Source organism: Anomaloglossus baeobatrachus, chromosome 2 (assembly GCF_048569485.1).
Source record: "Anomaloglossus baeobatrachus isolate aAnoBae1 chromosome 2, aAnoBae1.hap1, whole genome shotgun sequence".
NCBI lineage: Eukaryota > Metazoa > Chordata > Amphibia > Anura > Aromobatidae > Anomaloglossus > Anomaloglossus baeobatrachus.
Genome location: NC_134354.1, coordinates 491,358,797 through 491,371,191, shown reverse-complemented (window position 1 = coordinate 491,371,191; position 12,395 = coordinate 491,358,797). Strand labels below are relative to the sequence as shown.

General features: G+C 40.0%; 1 protein-coding gene across 1 annotated transcript in view; it reads left to right on the top strand.

Annotated features, from left to right (window-relative positions):
- The window catches only part of RNF149 (ring finger protein 149), an 81,746-nt gene that overhangs the window by 58,243 nt on the left and 11,108 nt on the right, over positions 1-12,395 (top strand). The window contains exons 4-6 of the mRNA XM_075336470.1: positions 4,567-4,649; positions 6,775-6,871; positions 11,042-11,237. Of these exons, the coding sequence (XP_075192585.1) occupies positions 4,567-4,649; positions 6,775-6,871; positions 11,042-11,237 (376 nt within the window). The remainder of the gene's footprint in view (positions 1-4,566; positions 4,650-6,774; positions 6,872-11,041; positions 11,238-12,395) is intronic.

Here is a 12,395-nt window from a genome sequence, read left to right as displayed (position 1 = left end):
TATTTATTTTAGTTGTGCTTGAAGACTGAGGACCACTGTTATGGCTGGGATCACACAAGCGTATTTCCTAGTCTGTGTATGGACCACAATGCCTGGACCCAAACTTGGTCTCCTAGACACATTGGATGGTGCACGATCAGATCCGGAGACTCGCCACCAGCTCGGGCTTTCCTGTCTGTATACCAACTGTGAATTACGCCAGTCTGAGCTCTTATCATCTCTTAACAAATGTACAAGAAGTAATTGAAAAGGGACCGTCCCATTTGGAAGCAGATTACTCAATAATGAATTGTTTTTCCTTTGCTATAGTGATTCATAACTAGGTCAATAGTATTTTGTACAGTATAATTAAATTCTGGTTGGAACACATCATCCTAATTGCTATTCAGTCCCTTGGAATCTGTCGTGGTTAGGGTTACAGCGTGCATTAGATCCATCCCGGTGGCTCAGTGGTTAGCATTGCAGTCTTGCAGTCCTGGGTTTAATTCCCACCAAGGACACCATCTGCAAGGAGTTTGTATGTTCTCCCCGTATTTGCGTGGGTTTCCTCCCACACTCCAAAGACATACAGATAGGGACTCTAGATTGTGAGCCCCAATGGGGACAGTGTTGCCAATGTATGTAAAGCGTTGTGGAATTAATAGCGCTATATAAATGAATAAAATTATTATCCTTTCTCTGTATGCCGCCTGTATAGTATTAGCTTCTTTCTATGTTCACAGTTGTACCTCTGCAGAAATATGACTTGTGCGTTAAAATCATGCAAAAATATGCCATACTTACTAGGCCTGAGTCAGCCTAAATTTAGACTTGTACATTTAACATATGGGATATGTCAATCTATTTCTGTATACATTTTTTTTTAAAAGCGTGTTTGGGATTCTCTTTACTTTCAGCATAAACCTTTTTCACCCCAAATTCAATACAATCCTATACTCTTTTAGACATGTTGAAACATACGGTACTTCTATATGTTTCGCTACTTTTTACAACTGAGAAAATAAGTTTCTGTTCAACATTTTTTATTTTTTTGGGAGCAAAAAAAAAACGTGGTTAACTTTATGTTTTCTGCATGGCTAAAAAACTAAATCCTAGTAATATAGTAAACCTGGCACTCAGATGACCCCCATACCAGCGGTGGATGTCGCGGCTCCTACACAGCGCCTACTATTGCTCCAGGCTTTCTCTTATAGCAATCTGCACGCTAATGAAGGTCTATATTGACCGAAATGATTGTGCTTATGCTGTACCTCTGCCCTATCATTGCGTTGTTTGAAGCATATAAGAACCCTGATCACTGTATCGGAGTGCTAAGTTTATAATATTGCTATGGTACATGGGATTGGATCCTACATGGGCACCAGCATCACAGAAGTGCCATGGGTTATTCTTTCATTAAAAAACTAAATACAGCATAAATCTGACAAAACATAGTCAACAGACCAGTTTTTGTTTTTCTTTACAATATCCTGCCCATTTTAGCCTATGGGTACACCTCCATATGAATACTGGCTTTTTGCAATCCAGGTGTATATGCTCAGCAGAGTGTACTAGATAAATGTGAACCTAGACCTTACATGGATGCTACACTGAAAAACAATATTGTAACTGATATAATGAGTTCTAAATATTTGGTTATTTTGAAGTGGAGACTTTGCCGGGTGCATTGTGCCTCTATGGTGCCGATCGTGCTCATAGAAGTCAACAGTGAGGACACCTGCTTTAATGAGAAATTCATTCTGGAGAATTGCTATAATGATTAATTGAAATAAAAAAATTCCTGTTCTCCATTCAATAATGATTGTCGACCCACGTCACTCTAATTATATATTGGCTACTTCACAACTGCTAGACTACCCATCCTCCATTGTGAAAGGCTTATTAACTACTCTAAGAATCCAGACTATCAGGCATTTCTTGGAGTGATGATGGACTAGAAAGATTTTTACAAAGTGCTGGATTAATGGATTATACAGATTATAAGCAGAGCTAGAATGGCATAAACTGACAACTGTACTTTACTGGTATCTCTACTGCATCATCACCCCTGCTGCGGTAGAGACGGTTAGAAAAACCTAAGAAAATAGATTTTTTTATATATATATATATATATATATATATATATATATATATATATATATATCTCTCTATATCTCCGTGTGTGTGTACATATATATGTATGTATAATATATACACATATACCGTATTTTTTGCTTTATAAGACGCACCCCCAAATTTGGTGAAGGAAAAGAGAATTTTCTTTTTTAATGTTAAACGGGGTCCATCTTATAATGTCAGTGTCCGTCTAACAAATCATATAGGGTATATGTCCCTCATAGCCACCCCATCCTAAAATTAGCCCCCCTTAATCTGGATATGGCCCCCTTATATTGAATATAGCCCCTTGTGCTGGCACACGTCCCCCTGTGCTGCCCATGGCCCCTATAGATGGCACACCTCCCCTGTGTTTGATATGGCCCCCATACTGCTGCCCATGGCCACTATAAATGGCACATCTCCCCTGTGTTTGATATGGCCCCCTTACTAATGCCCATGGCCACTATAGATGGCACATCTCCCCTGTGTTAGATATGCCCCCCATACTGCTGCCCATAATAAAATAAAAACATTTTCCTTTCCTTACCTTCTCAGCGCTGTAATCCCTGTGTCTCCCTCCGTGCTGTTGAGCTCCTCCTCTACTTCCTGGTTCTTGCTGCCGGTCAGGTGATCAGCACGGCAGAGTGATATCATCTCTGCGTGCCTTATCACAGACAGCAGCAGCAGGAGACCGGGAGATCAGCCCTGGAGGTAAGTAAAGCTTTTTTTATTTTACTATGGGCAGCAGTATGGGGGCCATATCTAACACAGGGGGGATCATGTGCGATCAAAGGGAGCACAGGCAGATATAATATGCCCCGCTGCCCCAGCCCATCAGCGCGATGCGGTTTCAGCACCACGCTGATGGACAGCGGCTGTGCATATTATATGAGCAGGAGCAGGAGATCTAACACTGCCGCCCGCAGCTTTCACCTGCCACCAGCACCGCCCCAGAGCGGACTCTGCAGTGTGTGTGTGTGTGTGTGTGTGTGTGTGTGTGTGTGTGTGTGTGTGTGTGTGTATGTGTGTGTGTGTGCGTGTGCGTGTGTGTGTGTGATATAGATATATATATATATATATATATATATATATATATATATATATATATATATATATATATATATATATATATATATATATATATATATATATATATATATATATTTATAATATGTATATATTTGTGTGTGTATGATACAGTGTCAAATATTTGGACAGTTACACAAGTTTTGAAGTTTTGTCATTTTGTCTGTTTACCAAAACATATATTCAAGATACATTTACGGTATATTGTCAATATGCTGTTAAAGTGTAGACTCTTTATATTGAGGGTATTCACATCCTAATTGGAGTAAGGGTTTAGTAATTATAGCTCTTGGTGACATCCATAGCTTCCAGGCTTTAGGCATTGACTGCAAGGGATTCTCAACAAAGTACAGTAATAAAAATTAGCATTTTATTTGTGGTAAATTTGTCCAATTACTTTTGAGCCCCTAAAATGAGGAAATGGTTGTGATTGCAAAATGTTTCACAGGATATTTGTGTTAAATCCCTTTAATTAAACCTGAAAGTCTCCACTTCAATTACATCTCAGTTGTTTAATTTTACATAAAAAATAGGAACATGCAGAGACCAAATCACAAAGATTCGGTCACTGTCCAAATATTTGTTATAGATCCATGAGCTTGTTAGAGATCCGTGTAGTCCATCATTCCAGAATTCTCCGAGAAGAGCGGGATTTGAAGTTAATAAGCCTTACATAGTGGACGAAGGGTAGTCTGGAAGTCGTGAATCTATTTGTTATTAACATTGTATAAATCAATTAGAAATATGTAGTAATATTACTAACAATGTATTATGACATCAATTTAAGTCATCTAATATTAAAAAAAAAAAAAAAAATGTGATAAGCAAGGTGATCTAAAGGTGATATAAAATTGGTTCTCCCCTCTGTCTTTTTTACGGAGTAGTTCCATGCTGATATAAAGCTCTTAGTTATCGAGAAATAACAAACATTATTCAGAATCATTGGCCATTTATGAAGTTTTTCTTGGAACTTTGGCCTATTGACTCCACAGCCCTGGCCCATCACGAAGTTTAGGTCATGTTTCTTTCTGAGTAATTAGTACTACATATTCCAACTAAAGGTAGACATGACAGTTTAACCATCCAGTTGTTTTGATGAATGTTCTTTCAGGAGCTTGTGCTTATCTGGAACATCAACATACTTACAAACAAGCCTGAGCAAAGATATATATCACTTATTTGCTTTCTAAATATTATGCCAACCAAATTAGAAGGCAAAAATCTCATAACATTTACTGAGTGATTGCCCGATGATTCAGTCCGGTTCCTCCCATGCTATGGCATTGCTATGACTCCGCAGGATGTGACCCAGTTCTTCATATTGGATTCTTGCAATCTCTGTTGCACGTGTGAAAATCTGACTATTGAATTGCTTCACTCTAGGGTATCGACATTGAAGCAGAAAACTGTGCGGTGTGCATAGAGAGCTACAAACCCAAAGATGTCGTTCGTATTCTCCCGTGCAAGTACGTTTTCTACTTTACATTCTGTGTCCAATTCTAATATCTACATTACATTCAAAGTTATTAAACACCCACAAAGGGGTTCAGATAACGTGTAAAATGAATGTTCACAAAACTGTACTAAAGACACCTACAAGCACATAGTTGTATCATGGTTTTTTTTAGCTAAGTTTACATGTTTTTCCATCCAAGTAATTACAAAAAAAGGTAAATTAATAAAATAAAAGGAAATAAATAAAAGTAAGTTAAAACTCTTATTTCTCCCCTACACACATTCCAGGTCAATAAACTCTAGTTTTATCAAATTGTTATCTACTTTGTACATCCAACAAGGAATTTTTCCCCCAAACTGGGCAGAAACTATTTACCTTATAAAATTTTATAATATCAAAATTCCAGTTACATACACCAAGTTTACATACCACATCCTATTGTATTAATTATTATTAAAAACAACTTTAAAATGAACATTGTTCGCGGGAAAGCCCCTTTAAGTTTGGCATTGTGAACACCAGTCTTAAAATGAAGAGCGTGCTGGAATAAGATGCACCTAATTGATAAGAAGCCTGTCATAGCTGGCATGAGCAGTTGACAGGAGTACATGCCAGGGATTGTAATACATACCTAATAGAAAATAGCTTGGCTCTCTATAAGTAAGTATAAAGATGTATATAGGCTCCAAAGAAGAACAGCACCCAGTAATGGTGAAAAATCATTGTGAGTACGGTGCCCAGAAGGTCTTCTTCTTTGGGCGCTAAACTCGCTTTCATTTTTACTATTCTTGGGCACTTTTCTTCTTTGGAGCCTGTATACAGTTTTATACTAACCTATATATTTTCTTGATGGCCAACTGTGCATCTGAGGAAGGCCTATGAATAGACCAAAACATTATGTCTTCACTTTAAACTGCATTTATGAATACGTTTTCCTGGTATTCAACTTGAAGGGTGCAACGTTCTTTTGTATTTGATTGTTATGGGTTGGGCCCCTACTTGTGCACCACCATTGAGGAGTGCCGTGTCCTTTCATCACATGTAATACATATCTGATGCAAGTTACAGGAGCTTTGCTCACTTTAGCTGAAGTAAAAAAATATACCAAAAGTCATCTTCAAGTTGTACAAAAAATTTGCGACATTTCAGTGTTTTACGCTAGAATTCTGATGTAAACACCTTGATCAATCGGGCCCAAAGGTTCTATTTGTTGTCCTTTGCCTTGATGAAGCAAAAAGGAACTGTTTAGCCATAAAGACCATCAATATGTCTCCAGGAAAAAGAGGAAGTCTTGTAAGCCAAAGCATCCGAGCTGGAAAGTATGGTTATGGCAGGATCATGTTGTTGTGGAGGTGCTTTCGTGCAGGAGGGGCTAGGTCACGTCATAAAATGGATGGCATTATGAAGCAGGAAACATGTTTAGATATTGAAGCAACAACTCAAGGCATTTGGGGCCAAGTAGGTCCTCTAGGTGGACAATGACCCCCAAATTTTATGAAATTGCGTAAGGACAATAAAGTGAAGGTAATTGGGTAGCTATTGCAAAGCTCTGACCTCAATCCTATAGGAAATTTATGGGCAGAATTGAAAAAGCAGATATGATCAAGAAGGCCTACAAACTTGAGTCAGTCACACTAGTTCTGTCAGGAGAAATGAGACAAAATTCCAGTATTTTTATTGTGAGAAGCTTGAGTGTAACAACGTATAGGCAAAGCTTCCAAATACTAACCATGTCTATGTAAACCTTTGTACCGCTGGGAACTGGAGCTATAGTAGAGATCGTAGCTGACCTGAGCGAGCTAAAGTGTATTGGGATTATGTCAGGAACGGTGTCAAAATAAATTTTAATAAATGTGGCGATGGTGTATGTAAACATAAACTCTTTGAGAACCAGGGGACTTTTCTTTACAGAGAATAAAAAGCAAAACTAAAATAAAAACTGCACAGAATTTCTCATAAGTATAATTTTCATTCACACTTATAAAAAATAAACCTAGATTCGAACAATCAACAAGCATTAAACCCTGAAAAGTACTAATCCTAACAATTCAATGCTGACACTTCTAATCAAATCTATTACTGTACTATTTATTTTTCTTACAATTTGTTACTGACATTATTCTCCCCTCCATTAGACATATCTTCCATCGGCTATGTATAGACCCGTGGTTGCTGGAGCATCGGACGTGTCCTATGTGTAAACTGGATGTTATAAAAGCTCTTGGATTCTGGGTAGGTCATCTATAGCCACAGTATATGGCAGGAAGGAACTGCTTGACTTTTTCATTTTTTTTCTCTGCTTTTGTTCATACGCTTTATTGAGGTCATACGTGTTACAGATTAACATATAATGTGTGCTTTTTTAATAGGATTCCTGAAGTGCATGTAGTGCTATAGTAATTGTAGAGTTATTGGCACTACTTATATAGGAAATTTCCATCTTTGCTTGGCAATGAAGGGTCTATACAGGGCTGTGCAATGTGTGGCCCGCGGACCACACCCGGCCCCCTGGCTGTTCTAGTCTGACCCGCAGACCAAGACAGCCAAAGGGCTCAAAACGGTGAAACACAGCCCGTCCTCTGCCGCCCGCTTCCCGACATCACCACTATTTGCATTCACAGGATGCAGTCAACAGTAAACACATTGGTGGAGGACAGTGCCGCTGGCTCCATCTTCCACCAATCAGCATGAGACCAAGCAGATGCAATATGTGACATCATCACATATGCTGTACGGAGCATCAGTGCATCGGAGGCAGCAGCAGAGCACCGGGGAACGGAAGCAAGGTGAGTATGTGATGTTTTGGGGTTTTGTTTTTTTTCCCCTCCCTTTCATGTGTGTGGAATGTTTGCACGTATGTAGGGGGCTATTTGGGAGCTCGTAATGTATGTAGAAGGCTGTGTGGGGGCTCAATGTATAGATAAAGCTATGTGGATGGCTCATAATGCATATAGGAGGCTATGTGGCAGCTCAGAAATATAAAGTGCTTTGCGAAAGTGTTCTCCTCCCCTTGGCATTTTTTGTATTCCTACCTGGAATTTCACAGTTCTTTTGAGTCTTTGCATCACAACATGTTTACAACTGTGAACATTTGGTTTTCTTTTTATTGTGAAGCAAACAGTTACTTCTCTATCTGAAAATGTCCAGCAACCAAAAAAAATGGAGTCAGAATCCATTTCAAATAGTTAAAAGTAATTTTATTAGTCAAATAAACAAAAACATAATAAATAATACCAAAATACAGTGGAACCTCGCTTAACGAGTAACCCAGTTAGCGAGTATTTCGTTTAATGAGCAAAGCTTGCTGTGAATTTGTAACTCCGTTTATGAGCAAGCTTTACTGAACGAGCAAAATACTCACCTCACACACTTCCGGTTCCGTACATCCACCGCGCTCTAACCTGCTCTTGCAGTCCACACAAACACACACAAAGAAACACGCCACACACATATTATGCTCACCTTACCTTCCGTTCCATCGCCGGACTCCTGGAACTTGCAGTTCGCCGGTACAGGATGTGTATCGGCAACCATCACGACGAGGGAGGAACTTCTGCTGTCAGCCGCTACTCAAAGGCAGCGCGCTGGCCAATCAGAGGCAAGCGGCTCCTGCCTTTGACGTCAGCGCTCTGGCAGCGGATGTTCCTCCCTCGTCGTGATGGTTACCCGATACACATCCTATACCGGCGAACTGCAAGTTCCAGGAGGCCGGCGATGAAAGGTAAGGTGAGCATAAAATGTGTGTGTTTGTGCATGTTTCTGCGTGTGTGGAATGGCACAATAGGGGACTAGGATAGGACATTTAACAAGTTGTGGAACAAATTGTCTACATTGCAATGATTTGCTATGGGAAATCTTGCTTTGTTGAATGAGTAACTTGGTTAACAATCACAGTCCCAGAACAGATTGTTCTCATTAACAAAGGTTCCACTGTATACAAAAAGAGACCAGGGTGTGGAAATACCAGCCAGAATCCGTCTAGTGGACGCGGGCTCACTCAATACAAGTGGATGGAACAAGGTTTCGCCTACTAGTAGGGTTCTGGCCGAGAACATGCAGAGCGCACAATTGCAGCCATGTGACCGCCGTTCACGGCTCAGAAACCGTCAAATCCTTGCAGCGCACAGTAAGTGTGCTGGGAGGATTCATAAGTCTGTAGTTAAATAGCGTGACCCAGAGTAACTGCAGACTTGTCATTTAGTCTGGACAACCCCTTCAAACTATATCCAACGGAAACCGCCTGGAAAATGAACATGGTTCTTCTTTTAACCCCTTCAGTTTCTGAACCTTGAATCAAATAATAGAAGAATATAATGCCCATACATGCGCACAACAGTGACGTTTGTACATTCTACTCATTATGTAAATTGTTTTGCCTGAAAAAGACGTATTGGACACGTACCCCAATTGTGTTCTGTTCTCAATATAGAAATTCTATACACAGGGGGATAGTTTCAATTCCTTCAAACCAAACTGGGTGCTAAATTAGTGAGGGCATTATGAAGAGACTGGAGCTATATAAAAAGCACAAAGCCTCATTGTCCTGACGGCTCGCAGGGAGCTACATATTCAAGTACAAAGTGTTTCACAGTTTTGGTTATTTATTATTTACTTGGACCACTTTGTAGATCTGGATTGCACTATGTACTAGGATATTTTAGTCTTTGTAACGTAACATCTGAATATTTTTAGATGATCTCTGTAACTTACTGTTCTGCATAAGTCCACGTAGAAAGTGCTTGCGCTGCGCTTTTGTGCATCTGTATACATTGGCGCTTGTAGTTCTGTGTGCAGTATTCAGGCAGTCGGAAGGACCCTGTGTTCTGGTGGTTGGAACACATGGTGCCACGAAGCATGTGAAAGCATAAAAAATCCTGCTCTGAGAAAACTCCCTAATAACTTGCCTCCAGGTGAAACGCGTCGCCATCTGCCCTGCTGAATTCAATTAATGAGTGCGCTATGAGAACTTGTTTGAAGTACAATTTCATGAAGAGATTAAATGAGACAATCACTGCATAGAAAACTCATTCTACCTTCCCAAAATCTGAGCAGCATCTGTTTAGTGTTCAGCAGAACCCCCCACATTGTTTTACTAGAACTAAACTGCAACAGCAGAATTTATGTCCTCCTGTATGCCCATATGAATATATGGTGGTAAACATCACTCATGCATACTAATCATACTCTATCCTTTTAGGTTGTTTTAAGGTATGTGCCCACTATCAGGACCCGCTGCGTCTTGGAAGCAGCAGGTCCTGACCTATGGGGCCGCGAGTCTCATCTGCAGGAGACCGCAGCTGCTCATGCCCATGATCTGGGTTCGAGGGCGCTACAGTCTCTCGCTATGCGACTCCGCAGCAAAGAATTGACATGCTTGTGGCTCGGGAAGTCGCACCACAGGTCAATTTACGCTGCGTGCAGTAAAAGTACAGTGGGCAGGAAGTTAAAAGGTGAGATAGGGTTGTTTTAATCTACAGTATGGTCACATTGCCTGCTCTGAAGAAATTTTTCTTACGTTCCTTAAAAAAAAAAAAAAATTGCACCTATACAAGTTGTTTTTTGTTTTTTTTTGTTTTTTTTTAGTTTTTCTTTTTATTCCTCTCAGACATTTGGGCTGCAAATGCAATATGTGACTACACTGGATTTATAATGAATTTCAGCACTACAAATAGTTGAAACACTACATTTATTATGCCAATTTGGCTACCAGTTTTTAAGATCGGCAGCTATAATATTCTGCCCCAACATAGAGCCAAACATTAAGCAGGCAGATATATTCTGAGACACAAAAAAATACACAGATGTACAGAAACCCACATAGAATAATATTGGTGACGTATTATGACTTTCCACATGGAAATAGTGGACATTTGTAGCAGTTGTGTGCATGAAGCCTAAAGATTGTTAGAGGAAATTCATAAATAGAGAATGCTTCTAAGACGAAGAAGTCATTTCTTGGCCGATGGTTGGTGCCAGTAAGGAGGTATAGAGCAGCATAGATTAAAATGTAATCATATTCTGTTGCTTGTGTCGTGCCAATGCTTCTCTTATACCGTAAAACATACCATAATATGATGACCATGATCCCAAGGCATTATGCGTTACTCAAGATTTTCTTCAGTAGACATTTATTTGCTGTTCAGAAATAAGTTGTGGCCTGACCTATAAACCTCACACAAGTCATTACACTGTTGACTGCCATCTTATAGTATCACCGCCAACATGCCATACCAAGCAGCAGTGCCCACTTTACCCTGTACTGTATATAGTGGGTGTTTAATACCCAGTTGCTCTACACACAGGACACAGACTTTATTGATCGTTCTGATTTGAAGGAACCTGTATCACATCTTGGATATCAGTGAGTGGTTATATAAAGTAGATTTCATGAATATTTTACAGGTGGAGCCTGAAGAAACACTTGAAATCCCTGTGCCTGAATCCATCGCTGGCAGCAGCCTTTCTGTTGGGACTCTAAGTTTTGCCCAAGAGGAGAATAGAAGTGAAATAAACAACTTGCCTACTTCTTCGACGGGAGACACCTTACAGCAGTGCAGCAGTGCCAAGGAAGATGCCGGAGAGACCACTGCATTGCTAGGTAAGGGCATTGCTGGGCTCCGGAGAATTGTGCTCATACATGTCTTATAAATCAGACTGCATGGTTACAGATGGTGATTTGTCTTCCTGTCCTGTATTGCTGAGCTCTGCATACTATACTAAACCCAAATGTCATACAAGGGTATTCTAAAACACGGCCATTTATAGTGGCTACTAACACTGACGGATTAAAGGGGTATTCCCATCTCCAAAATTCTATCCCAATATGTAGTAAGTGTAGTAGTAATAATAATAATAATATTAGCAAATTCCTCCAATTAGAAATGTAGTATTAGTTTTTCTGATTGTCTCTTACCTCATGTGTGGGGCATTGCAGTCTAGGTATCCATGGATTTGACCATGAGCAACTAACTGTCACTATATGAGTGGTCATAACCATGGATATCTAAGCTGCAATGCCCTGCACTTGCGATTAGAGACATGGCTAATCAGGAGAACTATACTACATTTCTAATTGGAGGTATTTGCTCTAACTATTCCCGTATTACACCTACTACATATCGAGATAGGATCTTGGAGATGGGAATACCCCTCTAATAGCCACTAACATGTTTTGCTCCATCTGCCCTGCTGAATAGTTGTGATATGGCTCTGGGTTACACACAGGCTTTGGGTAGACACGTTGCACTGCCTCAGATCCCTCTATGCTGCTCCTTTTATATTACGGTACAATGCAAGTGAATGTAGTTGCATTGGGACCAGCAAGTTGTGGCAACCATGACACCCAATTTGCAAAAATTCCAAACCCTCTGTTTTTTGGGACTTGCATGTATTGGTCACAGCACCTTACTTGTAATTGTTCCAGCAGCATATGGCGATCTTAGCCTGGGCCACAGGAGTATAAAGAGCTCCTCTGTATAAGATTATTATTGTGAGCAGAGCTTAAGCATTTCTAAAGCCGGCACAACGGTAATACTTCATGTGTTTGTAAATTGATCTTTCTTGTCAGGTTTTTACACCTAAGTTATTTACTAGTGCAGTCTGAGAGATTGGTGAGACATTTTAATCAGAAGGCTCTTCACTCTGTAAACTATGACTACGCTTTCTCAACCGCCCTATTGCCATTGAAGACCCTAATCTGTCATCCCAGTGATGCCCTTGGTGGCTCAGACCATTGTGTTTTTGCTCAATAACAACT